Genomic DNA, 18,110 nt, shown 5'->3' with positions numbered 1-18,110 from the left:
AGGAACACGCTCAGCTAGCTCAAGGGTTGGGCATCGTTCCAGGTGAACGATCATTCATTTAAGGAAACAAACGGAACGAACGATTGAAAAAAGTAGAAATACGCCCATCCCTACACATTTCTTTAATTGCTGAAATGTAACCTGAACTGATCTGAAAACTTTAGAATCGTGGATATCGAGATCAATGCTTAATTCTCTCTTTTCTTAATCTCGAAACTAACCTGATCTTGTATACTTGTATCCTGAAACGTGTATGAAATTCAACCAATCAGAGTTGCGCATCAGCAGCCAGGAAATTAAAAATTTTTCGCGCCATTTAAGATAAATATACAGAAATGGGAGTGATAATATAATTTTAAAACCCCGGTTTTTTATTTTTCTGTACTATATCTAAAAAGAGTGGATTAAGCAAGAAATTAAAATTGTCCACATTGGATATTCGGATCTGAATATCCAATAATGACACTTTCACTTTCCTGCTTAATCAACTCTTTTATATTATCATAAAATTCTACCAGATTCCGACCAATGAGAGTTCTCTCATGAAATGGCGGGCAAAATTTCAAATTTCCCGACTTCTGATTGGATGTTCGGTATTTCGCATTCGTTACTCCATTAATTGAATTTTACACATGTTTCAGAATACCAACTGCAGATTAAATAAATCTTGAGATTAATAAAAAGGAAGATTAAGCATTTTCTCAATATCCAAAATTCTACCGTTTTCTGCTTCATGATATATCAAATGCTGAAATACTAAAATTTACCAAATAATTTTAAAAATTTTAATTTTAAAAATAAAAACTTCAGATATAATAATGGGTTTAGCAGATCAGTTTTCAGACGAACAAATTGATGAGGTTAAGGTTAGAATAATTTCACTTAAAAACTTTTGGATGAGTAAGGGTGAGTATGAATGAGTATGGATGAGTTTGGATGAGTATGAATGAGTATGGATGAGAATGGGTGAGTATGAATGAGTATGGATGAGTATGGATGACCATGATATGTATGGATGAGTATAGATGAGTATGGATGAGTATGGATGAGTATGGATGAGTATGGGTGTGTAAGGATGAGTAAGGGTGAGTATGGATGAGTATGAATGAGTATGGATGAGTATGAAGAGTATGGATGAGTAAGAATAAGTATGGATCAGTATAAATGAGTTTGGATAAGTATGGGTGTGTATGGATGAGTAAGGGTGAGTATGGATGAGTATGAATGAGTATGGATGAGTATGGATGAGTATGAACGAGTATGGAAGAGTATGGATGAGTATGGATGAGTATGGATGAGTATGGATGAGTATGGATGAGTATGGAAGAGTATGGATGAGTATGGATGACTATGAATGCGTATGAAAGAGTATGGATGAGTAAGGAAGAGTATGGATGAGTATGGATGACTATGAATGAGTATGGAAGAGTATGGATGAGTATGGATAACTATGAATGCGTATGAAAGAGTATGGATGAGTATGGAAGAGTATGGATGAGTATGGATGACTATGAATGAGTATGGATGACTATGAATGAGTATGGAAGAGTATGGATGAGTATGGATAACTATGAATGCGTATGAAAGAGTATGGATGAGTATGGAAGAGTATGGATGAGTATGGATGACTATGAATGCGTATGAAAGAGTATGAAAGAGTATAAAAGATTATGGATGAGTATGAATGTCTAGGAAGCGTTTAACCTGTTCAAGAATTCTGATGAAAATATAGCGGAAGGTCAGATCATCACAGTTCTTAGGTAGCAATCATTCATTCAATAATTCATCCTTCCTTGCATATATTCATCCTTCCTTTTATTCTTCCTTCCTTTCTTTTTATTAATCCTTTCATCATTTCACCTATTCATCCTACCTTTTATCAAACTTATAATTTGTTGTATCGATATGATACATTTTGTTCCTCATTTAAAGAGACTTTAATATAAAGCGTAATTTCAAGTGACACTCAATGCGATTCTAGACGTACCCTTTAACCCTTTGATTAATTATTTACGGCATGGAAGGAACCCGGTTTTCTTTTCTTCTCTACACTGGTGTTTAAATTGGTGCAAACCTGGAGTGTACATTAGCCTACAGTGTGACTCAACGCAGCTGAAATCCTCGCATGAATCGCTGTGAATCGTTCAAGGGTACTGCTGTGAATCGTTCAAGGGTACTGATGTGAATTGTTCAAGGGTACTCCTGTGAATCGTTCAAAGGTACTGCTGTTAATCGTTCAAGAGTATTGCTGCTAATCGTTCAAGGGTACTGCTGTGAATCGTTCAAGGGTACTGGTGTGAATCGTTCAAGGGTACTCCTGTGAATCGTTCAAGGGTACTCATGTGAATCGTTCAAGGGTACTGCTGTGAATCGTTCAAGTTTACTGCTGTGAATCGTTCAAGGGTACTGCTGTGAATCGTTCAAGGGTACTGCTGTGAATCGTTCAAGGGTACTGCTGTGAATCGTTCCAGGGTACTGCTGTGAATCGTTCAAGGGTACTGATGTGAATCGTTCAAGGGTACTGCTGTGCATCGTTCAAGAGTACTGATGTGAATCGTTCAAGAGTACTGCTGTGAATCATTCAAGGGTACTGCTGTGAATCGTTCAAGGGTACTGCTGTGAATCATTCAAGGATACTCAAGTAATTCTTTCAAGGGTACTGTTGTGAATCTTTCAAGGGTACTGCTGTGCATCGTTCAAGGGCACTGCTGTGAATCGTTCAAGGGTACTGCTGTGAATCGTTCAAGGGTACTGCTGTGAATCGTTCAAGGGTACTGCTGTGCATCGTTCAAGGGTACTGCTGTGCATCGTTCAAGGGTACTGCTGTGCATCTTTCAAGGGTACTGTTGTGAATCTTTCAAGGGTACTGCTGTGAATCGTTCAAGGGTACTGCTGTGTATCGGACAGTGCCCTCGTACAAACCACTGGCAACTCCGGATCATTTCAAGTACACAAAGATTCAGTAGCTGCTTATAAAAAGTCTAATTTTGTAAGACAGGGTCGACTTTGAAGTGTCGCAACGCCTTTGACATTTGATTTTACCGCTCTAACTCAATTATGCTTTTCTGTATCCATTTCCATGTTTATTTTGCCATTTTAAAGCACTTGTTGTTAGCTTTGGTTTTGAAGAAGTAATTGGTGAAATTATCATCGATTTTTGTTTGACTTTGCTTAAACTAGTGAAATTTATACGCATTAGAAGGTCACTTGAATTAGAGTATAGGTATGAAGGTGCAATCATGTTCATAGTAAGGCTAATAAGAGCGCCAGGAAGGATTCAAAAATGGCAAAACGTTAGGTCTTTAGCCCAATTAATAGAATAAAAAAGCCCACCCGGCCCCTCCTTCCCCAGCCGTTTTAGGGTTAATTCTTGTGAGTTACCAAAAAAAGTCCTGACATATTTAGCTATATGTCAACCATACACCAAGACAAGCCAAATATATAAATAAATTATCGTTAGCTATTTATTTTCCAATTATATTTCTTTATTATAATTTCCGGAACCATTCATGAATTCATTCTTTTCTATACATTCCATCCACCATTTTCTAGATAGTACAATACTAATTATACATTCCATCCACCATTTTCTAGATAGTATACAATACTAATTATACATTCCATCCACCATTTTCTAGATAGTACAATACTAATTTTTTTCCTCATTTTTCTAATGACATTGATGATTTTGAAAATAATAATAATATTAATCATAGAGCTCTGGGTATCCATGTTACAGAGGAACAATTACAAGTAAGAATTATTATTTCAAAATCAGAGCTTTTGCAACAAACTCTTCTTTTTTAAGTCCTATATCTTTGCAACCCGATGTAGGAGACCTTTGACATTTCAAACTTTGAATTGTGTAAGTTCAAATAGTCTAAGTTAGAAATATAAAAGGTCAGGTTGCAAAGATATAGGCATTCGAAAATTTGAGTTTGTGGCAATAACTTAATTCTAATTAACTCAATTTTGTAATTCAAGAACTAGAAGAAATTTATTTCCTGCGCTTGAATTGTTATTTCGTTTTATTTTCTAAATCAGCCGAAGTATGATTGATGAATGGACGATCATAAAAATGAAGAACAAGAAATATAGAAATCTTAAAATTATTTTACAGATAAAATATAAAAATTTTTAAAATATTGTAAATTAAAATTAAACTAGATTATTAAGTTAAAATTAAATTAATGAATCGCGAGAAAACGTTTAACTAAGAAAAGACGATTCTGATTTGAGCCAGTAAGCTTTTGAGTGATAGATGAACCGCCGTTAGGCAGTTCAGTGATCTCTGAATTCAATTGATAATGCTCCAAGGTTGTCCTAGCCGAAGCTGTGGAAGAGAATGGAGGAGTTGCAGGGGGGAATTTAGACTTTCCGGAGTTCCTTTCACTTCTTGGAAAGGTTTGTATAAGTATACAGAATCTCCTTTCACTTCTAGGAAAGGTTTGTATAAGTATACAGAATCTCCTTTCTCTTCTAGGAAAGGTTTTTATAAGTATACAGAATCTCCTTCCTCTTCTAGGAAAGGTTGGTATAGGTTTAAAGGCAACTACTCTCTTTTCTAGGAAAGGTTTGTATAGGTATACAGGCAGCTACTCTCTTTTCTAGGAAAGGAGGATATAAATTTATAAAAAATTCCTTTCTCTCTAATTATAAGAATAGGAACAATAGTTGTATCTTCTATGAAAATGTACAGTTTCTTTTACTTCTGGTAAAGTTAAATACAAGGATATGGAAAACCTCTTTCTATGATATAGAGAAGGTTATTCCAAGGATTTGAACAATTCTACCAGGAAAGTTTACTACAACGAATTTAAAACAATTTCTTTTTCTTCTAGGAAAGGTTAATACAAAAAAAAAAAATCTGCTCTCGATGTATCTGTATGGCTTCACGTGGGAGAGACACCTAGCGGACAAAAAATCGTCGTTTTAAGCGCATTGTATATCAAACAAATAAAAAATATTATGAAATAGCACTTATATAAGAATGCGTTGAATAAAATTCGATGATTATAGGTTGTAATATCTAAATGGTTTGTTTGGAATTAATTTGAATTATTTACGATCTGAGTCAAAAATTGCAATTTTCTAAATTTGTATGGACGCTACGTTCTTCGGTATGAGTCGAGTTAAACCATTTTCTCCTTATAGACGCAAAAGATAAAAGTAAGATTAGTAACGATCACCATCGAATTTTTTTCGACGTAAGCTATACCGCCTTTTATTTTTCGCGAACACTTTTTTTAAGTTGGAACAATTGTAAATAAAATTTCTTTATAAATTGAAGAATAAAGACGATATTCTTTCACAAATTTTGAGCTGTTGCTCTGGTTAAAATATTTTTACTTAGTTGGTGACTCACCAGGGAGGGGAGGATCATATCAAGGAGGCATTCAGGATATTTGATAAAGATGAAGACGGATACCTTACTGTGAGTATAAATCAATCAATCAAACAATTGATCAGTAGATCAATCATTTAGTTTATCAACTATCAATAATCAATTTATTAATCAGTTTCTGTTTAAAAAATTATTTTTAATCAATTCATTTTACTAATTAATTCGTATAGTTTTTAATTTTTGATTTGGTAAATTATGTGTTTGGTTTATTCACTCCTGTATGCCGAGTCCATTATCGCCTGATCCTATCAGGGTTCAACCATGTGTTTGGTGTCTATTCTGAACCAAAAGCAATTGCATGGCGGTAACATCTATCTTTCTATCTATCTCATTATCCAATTAGAGTTAAATCCTTATATCGACGCTATAACAGTAAATGGAAATATTTACTTCTACTGAAACTATATAGTGTATTGATCAATGGATTGTTTTATTAATTAATTACTTGATTAAATAGTTTGCCCTTGATTGGATATTGTCTTAATTGATTAATTTTTAAATTGGACTATTGCTTTTTTTGGTTAGTTGCTACAGTTAACAATTTCTTTATCAAAAGATAAATCGGTTAATTTATAGATATGTCCGATTCACAACGGTACCCTTAAAAGTTGTGTCTGGCGAAGCATGAATTAGATATCGATGTTTATAATTATTAAAAACTTATTTTCAAAAGTGGATTTTTTACAAAAGTGACTTGCATTTTTTACTGTAGAAAAATATAAATGAATTATAAGAATTGAACACTTTTAAAGCTAAAAACACGACCATATCTTCCGCCTCCATTGTCAGATAAAAATATCTCCAGGGTACCGTCGTGATTTCGACATTGCCATCTTTGAATTGGTCACTTGAAATTGCTAAAACAGTCCCTTTATATTGATTGATGAATTATTTGATTAGTTTGTTAAATAATAATAATTTACTGAGTTCTAGACTAATTGATTATAAAGTTAATTAATTGATCAATTAATTAATTAATTAATTGATCAATTGATTAATTGATCTATTGATTAATTGATTTATTGATTGTATTATCAATTAATTGATCTATTGATTAATTGACCTATTGATAAATATTTGATTGATTAATTGATTAGATTGCTGAGTTGACCAAGGTTATGACGACTATGGGGGAAAAGTTTACAGTAAAGGAAACCCAGGAGATGGTAAGTAAATAAATAAATAAATATAAATAAATATATAAATATCCAGATAAATAGGTAAATCAGTGATAATATAATAAAAAAACGTGATTAATTTATAAACAAAAAATGAATAAAAATTCAAAGGAATAAAGGAATAGAGAAATAAAGAAATAAGTGATTAATTAAAATATAAATTAATACATAAAGGAATAAATAATGAACAGAAATAAATAAATGAATAAACAAATAAATAAAGAAATGAATAATTAAAGAAATGAAAAAATATTTAGAAACAAACAAATAAATAGATATATGAATACGATAAGTAAAATATGAAAAACTGTGTAGATTTTTGGATGATAGGATAAGTTATTCTGGAAAGATTCTATGTCAAACTAAAATATCACAGGCAGCCGTAATGTAGTACATTTGAATTTCCAAGCCGGGTCAACCTTTCCGGTCCCAGTTTGTCTAGCTCTAAGGACAGAACTAGCCGGTGCAACAAGGTTGACGCAGTTAGACTTTATGCTTCATATAGGTTGAATTTACTTTTACCAAAGAAGCAGGGGTGCAGTTTGTACTGTTCCTAGCTCTAAGGACAGGACTAGCCGGTGCAACAAGGTTAACGCAGTCAGACTTTATGCTTTATATAGGTTGAATTTACTTTTACTAAAGGGGCAGATTTGAGTGATATTCTATAAATGCTAGAATTGTAAACATTAAACACATTTAAAGGAACAGTCACTGTAATTTCAAGGAACCCACCATTTAAACATGAACAGTCAATGTAATTTCAAGGAACCCACTATTTAAACAGGAACAGTCAATGTAATTTCAAGGAACCCACCATTTAAACAGGAACAGTCAACGTAATTTCAAGGAACCCACTATCTAAACAGGAACAGTCAATGTAATTTCAAGGAACCCACCATTTAAACAGGAACAGTCAATGTAATTTCAAGGAACCCACCATTAAAAATAATAACAGTCAATGTAATTTCAAGGAATCCACCATTTAAACAGGGACATGTCGGATTTACAACGCTTTAAATATTTATTTGACTAATACTGTGGAAGATATCGTCTTTTTTCTGGCTAGTGACTGATTCTTACATTGCTTCTTGATAATTATCGAGTTTTACTTTATCTTATTTTCTTGGACAAAGGTGCAGTACAGTTTACGATTGTCAATCCTGAAAATTACGTCTCTACACTCTACAGTTTCTTTAGTTGGATAAACAAAATTCTTTCTAAAAAGTGCACATTTATCAAAAAGAAATTGTGCAGAAAGACAGAATTGGAAATTAAATTAAATTTATAAAAATATAGATAAAAGTTGGAATAGAAATATAGATGAATACATAGAGATGGTTAAATAGATAGATAGAAGTATAGATAGATAAATAGAAGTATAGATAGATAGATAGATAGATGGAAAGATAGATAGACAGAGTTAGAGTTTAAATTACACCTTATGTCCAATATTGCTTTTTAGTTTCTACTATTCTTGCACTATAAGGATTTATTTATAACAATTTACTCGTAAAGGGTCTCATGTCGATTCACAACAGTATCCTTGTCTGATTCAGAATTCCTTTCAACTGTGGTTTATCTTTAATGTGATTTGCGAATTTCTACAATTCAGAAATTATTAGAATTAAACACTTTGACCAGAAATCTAGGTTTGTAACTGTTGTAAATTGGAAATGCCCCTCTTTAAAATATATATAGGTTCACTCAAGGTTCTAATGCAGGGAAAGTTAATTGCGGTCGCGTATACTCTGCGTACATATTGAAACCAGTTCTCTCTGGGCGGAATTTGTAAACAAGAATAGATAAAAACAATTAATTTTGATAATTTTGAAAATTCACATAATTATAGTTTCTTATAACCAGAATATGTTATAGATTATTTTTGTGAAAATGGATTCAATGTCAGCTTATTGACATCCGTCTTGTATTTACTTTTCCTCCTAAAGACAGTACACTGCAGTACAAAGAATGCGTACACCTCTGAAATAACTTTCCTTGCATTAGTACCTTGGGTTCACTTGCAGCTAATTCTACAGACAAAATGTTTGAGAACGAACAGAATTTCTCGTAAAAAAAGGGTGTTGTTCAGAAAAATACGAACGATGGATGAACGAATTATCGTTCAAAGAAATGAAAAAGTTATTGTTTTTTTATGAACGAACTATAAAAGCAAAAAATTAACAAATTAAAATTGTTCGAACGAACTTGAAAAAAACAATCGTTTTTTAACTAATTTTACAAAAGATTTTAGAAAACCTTTCGTTTTTTAACTGCACAAACGATTTTTAAACAAACTTTAGAAACAACGTTCGTTTGTTTTACGGAAAAAGAACAATACTTTTTTCAAAAAATTTTAGAAAAAACGATCGATGTTTAATTCTGAATGAACAATTTTATTGAACAAACGATTTCACAGAACGATCGTTCAGTGTAATGGATGGAAAACGACCGATAATTTTGAGAAAGAAAGAAATCAAATTTTTAAACGATTGAAAAAAAGGATGAAATGGGTCGTTCACAAACGATGAACAAACGAAATGAAAAAAGCCGAATGCGTCCATCTCTACACACTACACTCTCTTTAATATAAAATTATTTAGATAAAAGCAAATAATAAATATTCAGATAAAAGCTAATAATAAATATTTGACGTGGCTTTTGAGTTATCAATTAATCGTATTGCTCGTTTCTGTAAAATGTGAATTTGTTTCATTTCTGAACATTTGTTACATCCCCAGGCTGAAAAAGCTAATAATAAATATTAAGATAAAAGCTAATAATAAATATTCAGATAAAAGCTAATTATAAATATTCAGATAAAAGCTAATAATAAATATTCAGATAAAAGCTAATAATAAATATTCAGATAAAAGCTAATAATAAATATTCAGAAAAAGCTAATAATAAATATTCAGATAAAAGCTAATAACAAATATTCAGATAAAAGCTAATAATAAATATTCAGATAAAAGCTAATAATAAATATTCAGATAAAAGCTAACAATAAATATTTAGATAAAAGCTAATAATAAATATTCAGATAAAAGCTAATAAATATTCAGATAAAAGCTAATAATAAATATTCAGATAAAGCTAATAATAAATAATAAGATAAAGCTAATAATAAATATTCAGATCAAAGCTAATAATAGATATTCAGATAAAAGCTAATAATAAATATTAAGATAAAAGCTAATAATAAATATTCAGATAAAAGCTAATAATAAATATTCAGATACAAGCTAATAATAAATATTCAGATAAAAGCTAATAATAAATACTCAGATAAAAGCTAGTGCCGATGAGAACGGTTTGATTGATTACGCATCATTCTCTAAACTGCTGAGTGGTGGAGCTCCTTCAACATCACATTAATCTCACCAGAAGTCACAGATTAGGTAGACAAGGATGTATTGTTGACACGGACTGTCCTGTCCATGTAGCACGAACAAGATTTACTTATTATACAGCTGCATACAGCTGTATATTTCGAGTTAATCAATCAATCAAGGTGTATATTTTGAGGTTATTATATATGTTATACACATCATTGTTTGATTATATAGTGTTTATAATGACGCTGAGACGGGAGCGTGGCTAAAACTTGGTGTCAGTTATTATGGAAATATAACTATTTTTTATTTCCATTGTAATTTTGTTGCGGCATTGAGAATTTTCAAAAGACACGTACCAACTTGTCAGACGCCTGGTACGCGGCAGCCCCGCATCCTGTGTCTACCTGATACGTGCTATAAGAAGATTCAATTAGTGTACTCTCGGTTTTGCATCTATTGTCTGTACATGATCCGGTACTTCAAATGAATCGGAATGGAATCGAGTATTTGCCACAAAATCAAATGTACTAATTCCTATATCTTTGCAGTCTGATGGTGTAAACCTTTGATATTTCATAATATTTGATCCAACAAAACAATGGGGTGCAAAAACAATGGATTAGAAAATCAGAGTTTGTGGCAAAGACTCAAAAATACATTCTTCCTTTGATCCTAACAAGGCTTGAAAAATAAGGATGTTTTAATTGTTTTCTAAATATATAAAGTAAAAACTTAAAAGTATAAAAAATCAAGCAAAATGTCACATTTTTCAAAATGATTTTTAACACAACATAAATTTATTTTTGCCTCCAGTCGTTTTTAAAGTTAAAGAGAAATACAAAAACCGGATTTTCAGTTGATTGTATCGTCATTATCAATGTTAATTTTTGCTATTCTTCAAATCTTAAAGTAATTGACTGCAAATCTTTTAATTTGTTTGTAAAAAGAATGTATCTGTTTTTTGATCATAAATATATCTCTATTTATTAAAATTAATATCATCATTATTTATCGCCAACAAATACATGAAGAACTTAATTCAACAAAAGTTTTTTTTTCATTGGTTTTGAATTTCTGTAAAAAAGACAGTTAATTTTATAGTCTTTCTGATTTACAGTCGTCGTCAATGCAATTAAGACGACTTTATATTTTGATTTAGATTTCTACAAAGCTTGGACACACATAAACATGGATACAAATAGAAGCGTCTATTAACAGATTCGCTTAATGTTCACATGGTAGTTTGAACAAGGCATTGAGAAATCAAAACCTAAATAGAAGCGTCTATTAACAGATTCGCTTAATGTTCACATGGTAGTTTGAACAAGGCATTGAGAAATCAAAACATAAATAGAAGCGTCTATTATTCGCTTAATGTTCACATGGTAGTTTGAACAAGGCATTGAGAAATCAAAACATAAATAGAAGCGTCTATTAACACATTCGCTTAATGTTCAAATAATAGTTTGAACAAAGCATTGAGAAATCAAAACATAAATAGACAAATCGTCTTCATTGTTTTGATATTAACGCCAACCCATGTATTAAATATTGAATTTACCATTTAATAATACTAGAATTAATGGTGAAATTTCACGGATGTGCAATAGCTTCAAATCCAATGAAAGCATATTATAGGATTAAAAATTTATTTACGAATTTTGATTAATGCATAATTTGAACACAGAACTTTGACAGCATTGTGATGATTGGAAGCGCATACATTCAAGAATCTGGAAGAAAATTTATACAGTGAGACCCATAAAATCGTGGAATAGGTTGATGGCAGTTCAGCACCCTTGTAGTTAGATCCAATAAACTCTAGACGGCTTTAAGAGAAAAGCTTTAACAAAAAAAACAAGAATTGTTGAGTTACAGTTTTGAAATAAAATATTATTTTTAAATCTTTTTTTCACACAAAAGAATTAGGATTTAATGGACAAATATTATTCCTGGTACAATGCAGAGAGATTGCAGGGATCTCTTTTCAGATAAAAACAAATTTAAAAATTTGGATTCTATTTACATCGATTAATACCTCGTTTTTCCAGACAATTCAAAATCAAAAAGTGTTTTAGCACTTTATTCTAGGAATATTGAAATTGTGTCATAAGCAATTTAAAAATAACATGTTCAGAAACTGTCCCCGGAACTTATTCTTAAAATTGAAATGATAATTTATTTTAAACAGTATTAAAATCAAGAATTTCAATTTGACAACGACCTTTAACTCTCTAATTGTGAAATTGCTTAAACTGTATAATTATTTAATCTAAATTGAACAACAAACTTTGCACTTTTAACTATCATCCTTTATGGAGAAATTAAACCAAATAATTAATTAGGATTTCTTAGAATTAGCGTTCGTTCTAGGTATCTTTGTGTATAAAAATTGAACGATAAAATTGGGAAATAATGGCTTTTTAATGCTTTTATTTTTGTTTACCAAGATTTCAGTGCTTTAGTTTTTCACAGGTGATCTTGGGAACTTTCTGCTCCACGGGTTCACAAACCTGAAAAATGTAAAGAAATCTTAAATCTGACATCTTGTTTATAAATTTTACAGCTTCGGCTAATCAAGCTGATCAACCAACCAAATACATCAATTCATAAAATACATATACATCAATCAATCAAACACATCAACTGATCAAACACATCATCTAATCAAACACATCAAAAAATCAAACACATCAGCCAATCAAACAAATCAACTGATCAAATACATCAACTAATCAGCTGATCAAACACATCAACTAATCAAATAAATCAGCTGATCAAACACATTAACTGATAAAATACATCAACTGATCAAACACATCAACTGATCAAACACATCAACGAATCAAATAAATCAGCTGATCAAACACACCAACTGATCAAGCACATTAACTGATAAAATACATCAACTGATCAAACACATCAACTGATCAAACACATCAACTAATCAAATAAATAATCTGATCAAACAAATCAATTGAACGAATAAAACTACTGATCTTTCACATAATTCTACTAATTTTCTACTGATAAATACCTCAACTGGAGTGCTGACACATATCTCTACTTCCTTCTCTACAGGTGTGCTGACCGGAACCTGCTTACACACTTCCTTAGTCGCCTTCTCACATTCAGGGCTCTCATATCCGGATGCTTCGCGCTTCCGGTAGTGACCTTGAAACAAAATTCATAAGCATATCTGGGCCTTACTAGAAAATTATTGTTTAATATTTAGCTGGAATGTACTGCAGAATACAGCACTATGTTTACAATCCCGATTAAGTGCCTTTCTAACAATCTATACTATTATTCAAATATCTACATTTAATCACCCCAAGATATACGATTACGATTCTCTATAAACAAGATGTACAGTGTTAGATAAGTAAACATATCTTGATGTACACAATCGACCACCCTATTAATTTTTCTATGTGGTGGTTGGGGTCCGTTGTGTACATCTAAAGGGATTATGAGATAAGCTTTAACTCTTTATATGCTCTATTTTCATAAAAATCAAACTGTTGTGTATTCTTGAACTTCTACGGTAGGACTCATAAAACTATGGAGTTGGAAGACGACTTTTAGACTTAAATATGAACTGAAATAGTCCAATGAACAAGGAACACAGCAATTTTACAGTTTACCCACACCCAAATACACATAATATAGCTTAGATCGTCTTTCTATTACGGAGATTAATATGAGATTTCTTTTTACAAAAATAGTAATAAACAATATGACATTTCTCATCCCGGTGTTTTATAAATCATATTATTAAAATAACAAAAATAAATCTGTTTTTATGAACAATAATCACAAAATAGCCCTGGTCCGGCCATTTCCAAACTGTGGTCTGCCATTTTTCGAGTTTAAAAATACCTTGTTTAAATTTTAATTTATTAAATAAACCATGACAATTCTGAACGAAATCATTCATATCTCCGGTAATCGCAATTAAGAACGCAAAAAAAATGGCGAACACATAATGGAAATATATCCAAATTATTTTTTATTGTTTTTTGGTTTTTATTTATATATCTGCAGCTGCTTTTATGTTTACTTACCTTCATTTACACGAAAGCTAAATAAGCAAATTGCTTGATTAGTATTATTAATTCCTTTTAAGTTTCATATTAAAAGAAATATTTTAATTTTATTAATATTTAACAACGCTGAATAATGCCGAATTTACAGAAAAAGGGAGAGATTAAATTACATAGATAAATAAATAAACATGTTAAAATATCTCAAAATATGACAGAAGCAAAACGATTTAAACGTCGTCTTTATTTTTGATATGACTATCTGAATTTATTTGTCAACCTGATATTTTAGAAGTAAACTTACAGAGTTAATAATTACAAAATGCCCCTATAGTTTGGAATTTCCAAAATGTGATCCGCTTGGTTGTGCTTTTAATATTAACCGAGATATGAGGAATTTCGTTCAGATTTCGAAAATTTTTGGTTTCATTTAACAAAGTTGAAATCTGATCGATATTCTTAATATCTAGGGTAATATTGACAGCACAAAAAAGGCAGACCACATTTTGGAAATGCCAGGACTAGGAGAATTTTGTGGGTATTGTTTCAAGAATCATATATGTTAAAGTAGGTTGATGACTTAATGTCACAAATAAATTTCAAGATTAAAGACGACATTCAAGTCGTCTTACTACTGTCATGTTGATTGAGACACCTACCTAGTCTAGGAACAAAGTGTACTGGTGTACAAATCTCCACCTCTTCACATTCTCCCTTCTCGTACTTCACATGATCTCCAATGACCTAATTAAAAAAGACGACTTTTCATGTCTAATTCAGATTCTTTACAGTTACAAAGTCTAATGATTATTCAGTTACTGACACATTATACTAAATCCATCTTATAATCACTCATGAACCAACTTTGTGATATTTCAAGATGCAATACTCTGTCAAATTCGTCAAAAATTTTATTGTAAAACAGTTTAAGAATTCAACACTCAAAATATTAATCTTAAGTAGAATTGAAAAAAAAGGTTTGAGTTGTGCTTTTTTTCATGACGAGGCTGGATTTTTTAAAATCACACTTTAAAGGCCCTAACTATACCATTTAAAAAATTAGTTTTGCCCGAAAGAGTCAAATGTGGTGGCACGGAAGGGGAAATAGTGGTGGCTCATGGCCGCCTGCCTTCCCCCGCTCGTATAATAGATGGTAACGCACAATCTAAAGGGTGTCCCACGAATCATGACAGTTGGTGAATAGTTTTTATTGTCTTCTTCCATATCAAGTATAATATATCAAAGACTTTTTGCAGTTTATTTTGCTAAATAATCTTTTACTCAATTATATTTTGTTTTGAAATCAACTTTATTATAATAATACTACCAAGCGATGTTTTTTCTTATTCTCTTTGGTATTAAAGAACTTAAATAATTATGAAAGAAGACATTTAAAACTATTCACCAACTGTCATGTTTCCTGGGAGACCCTGTATTTGATCAAAAGGTTTTAAAAATAAATAAAATGTGACATTTAAACTCACTTTTGTTTCTGTTGTGCATTCCTTGTTGTAATCCAGTTTACATAGTGTAGCAGATATGGTCACCAATTCCTTGGTACAATGCGGGCCCCTAGAATGAGAAAAATTAATGATGTGTCCACTGCAACTTACAGGGTGTCCTAAATCGTCTTTGCAAAGGATTTGCGTTGCACTACATGCAGGGTTTCCCTCAAAAGATGAGACTATAAAGACAACCCAAAATATGACGGTTTTAAGCTTGAACTTTGGTTAATGCATTCAATTGAGTATTATGTTGGATTTCTAAATGACTACGCTGAGAAATTAGCTAGTTTTAACCTACAAGGAACCCCAAATGCAAGAAAGCGGATTAAACAAATTCCGTACAATCGTAAACGATAAAAGGCTGTTTTGTTATGTGTGTTTAATATTTCTGCAGGATAATCTCAATCTCTTGAATTAATTTTAGAGAGTTGATATTATGAACTTTATCTCTGAGATATTTAAATTTGGCGCCTTGCAAATTCAAGTAACCGCTAGGGGATCAGAAGGCGCTAGTATTGGCTTTGGCAGCAATTTTCAATTGCTAGTTGCCGAACAAACTGTACTGTGTTTAAGTAAACAGGAATTTTACTTAGCACTACTAAATGCAGACAAAACATAAATAAAGTCATAGCAGATTAAATATCTACAGCTTGCCTTTCCTAGTACAGGGTGTCCCCCGAAACATGACTGATGGTAAATAGTTTAAAATGTCTTCTTCCATAATAAGTTATTTGATACAAAAGAAAATGATAAACAAAATATTCAATGACAGTTATTGTACAGCTATAAAGTTGGATTTCAAAGTTAAACATATTTGTGTAAAAGATTTTTGCAACTAAATAAACTGAAAAAAAGTCTTTAATGTCTATAATACAGTATATGGAAGAAAACATTTAAAACTATTCACCAACTGTCATGATTCATGGGACAACCTGTATATCACCAATAAATCAAAGAAGGCAGTTACAAAGACGAATAAAAAATCGTCACATACGCATGCCACGTTGAATTACAAGACGGAGAGAGAGACCCAAGGAAGTTACGTACGCATGCCGCGTTGTATTACAGGACTGAGATAGATCCTGTTCTAGCCGCGGTTCTTCCAGGCTTCCTAGCCTGTCCTATCCGCGGCTCTCAGCCCCATAGAAGGTCCTAGCCGCAGCGCTCGGCCCCGAAAATGGCTTCCTAGCATAACACTAAAATGTATGCTATTCTCTCTCTTTCTTGTATATTCAACGCGGCTAGCGAAAATAACTTCCTTGGACAACTACCTGAATTCATTGGGACAACCGGTACATTTAAAAATAAACTGTTTAGAGCAGTATAGAGTATAGTCGTAATCTCAAGTGACTGTAAATTGTAATTAACTGATTCTCAATTGCTGAAATGTTCTCTGATTCACTGTTAAAATTTAATTTAATTTAAATAATCAATTCAAAGTATTAAAGCAAAAAATGCACTAGAGGAATTCTAAACTTTAAAATTACATCAAAGTTATTTCAACAATAATGAAATTTGTTTACTACAGTTTAACCAAGAACTTTGGAAATATCGGAAGAATTTATAAAATGTCGTCTTGACAATTTTTCAATAGGTTTAATACTAATATACCTAAACCTCAGTAATTAAAAGTAAATAAATAGCCATGAATTATGTGGGAGCAGTTTTAAAGAGCTCCATGTAATTATTCAATAAAACTAAATATCTGCAATATTCAGTTTTCAGTAGCTGTTAGACAACATTTTAAAAATTCTTCTGATGGCTCCGAAGTTCTCGGTTAAACTGTAGGACACCATTTATCGTTTTTTGCTGGATATTGAAAAATTCGAACTATCCATAAACCTTTCCTTGGGTCTTATGAGGTCCCACACAAAATTTGGGCCCGATCGGTTCAACAGTTTTGAAGTTTATTGGATACAAACAATCAGACAAACAGACAGACAAGCAAAGTATATATATATATATATAGATTACCCATGGTGTGGAATATACCCATAAGGTTCAGCTGCCACCAGGCCGATCAACACAAACAAACAAACAACAAAAACCTGAAATTATTTAATTTTATAAAATAATCCCTTGACCCACCATCCTCTCTCTTTTTCAGAAAAGTAGCAACCTACCGTGACTAGCTCCAGGGTTAATCACAAAGGATGAGACTTCAGAGACGACTGTACGGAATTTACATTGTCTGTTTCCTTATATTCATGATTCCCGTCAACTATAAAATAAACTTCTCTCTTTCTTTGGCAAATCATTAAATAAGCCATGTAAAAACGACATTCAAGGCTTAATACAAACTTGGGTCGTCATATTTAAAAAATCTCACATCGTCTTTACAGTCTCATCTTTTTGGGTAACCCTGTAAATTAATCTTACCTCACCTACAGGAATCAAATAATCAGGGGAGGTTGTTCTATTTCAGAATATATAGTTTTTACAATACAAAATATATGGTTTTTCAATACAAAATATATAGTTTTTACAATACAAAATATATAGTTTTTACAATACAAAATATATAGTTTTTACAATAAAAATATAAAGTTTTTACAATACAAAATATACAGTTTTTGCATTAAAAAATATATAGTTTTTGCAATACAAAATATATAGTTTTTACAATACAAAATATATAGTTT

The 18,110-nt window shown here is 31.6% G+C and overlaps 1 protein-coding gene and 1 long non-coding RNA gene across 3 annotated transcripts; one reads left to right on the top strand and one right to left on the bottom strand.

The window, feature by feature from the left end:
• Positions 1-812: 812 nt before the first annotated feature.
• LOC111704797 (calmodulin-1) lies at positions 813-10,466 on the top strand. 2 transcript variants are annotated; one of them, XM_023477141.1, is made up of 8 exons: positions 813-866; positions 1,693-1,760; positions 3,717-3,753; positions 4,318-4,404; positions 5,354-5,434; positions 6,502-6,570; positions 9,868-9,980; positions 10,149-10,466. In XM_023477141.1, the coding sequence occupies exons 1-7, from the start codon at positions 819-821 to the stop codon at positions 9,955-9,957; spliced, it is 480 nt and encodes a 159-aa protein (XP_023332909.1). In that variant the 5' UTR covers positions 813-818; the 3' UTR covers positions 9,958-9,980; positions 10,149-10,466. The 2 variants fall into 2 exon arrangements, with proteins under 2 accessions (XP_023332909.1, XP_023332908.1); XM_023477140.1 differs by having other exon boundaries at positions 9,868-10,466.
• Positions 10,467-11,172: 706 nt separating this feature from the next.
• Positions 11,173-17,885, bottom strand: LOC111704796 (uncharacterized). Its single transcript, XR_002765883.1, has 7 exons — positions 17,443-17,885; positions 15,448-15,535; positions 14,623-14,707; positions 12,955-13,091; positions 12,364-12,430; positions 11,335-11,650; positions 11,173-11,187 (listed from the first exon to the last, which is right to left on the bottom strand). It is a non-coding gene; the product is annotated as an uncharacterized LOC111704796 (long non-coding RNA).
• Positions 17,886-18,110: the final 225 nt, after the last annotated feature.

Source organism: Eurytemora carolleeae, unplaced genomic scaffold, assembly GCF_000591075.1.
Source record: "Eurytemora carolleeae unplaced genomic scaffold, Eaff_2.0 scaffold621, whole genome shotgun sequence".
Lineage (NCBI taxonomy): Eukaryota > Metazoa > Arthropoda > Copepoda > Calanoida > Temoridae > Eurytemora > Eurytemora carolleeae.
This window is presented reverse-complemented; position numbering and strand designations above follow the sequence as displayed.

Excerpts from the sequence above, each read along its gene's own strand:
- LOC111704797 (XM_023477141.1), top strand. The coding sequence starts at position 819 with ATGGGTTTAGCAGATCAGTTTTCAGACGAACAAATTGATGAGGTTAAG. Across the intron at positions 867-1,692 it reads AACAAATTGATGAGGTTAAG|GAAGCGTTTAACCTGTTCAA; the intron begins GTTAGAATAATT and ends ATGAATGTCTAG. Across the intron at positions 3,754-4,317 it reads TTACAGAGGAACAATTACAA|GTTGTCCTAGCCGAAGCTGT; the intron begins GTAAGAATTATT and ends TAATGCTCCAAG.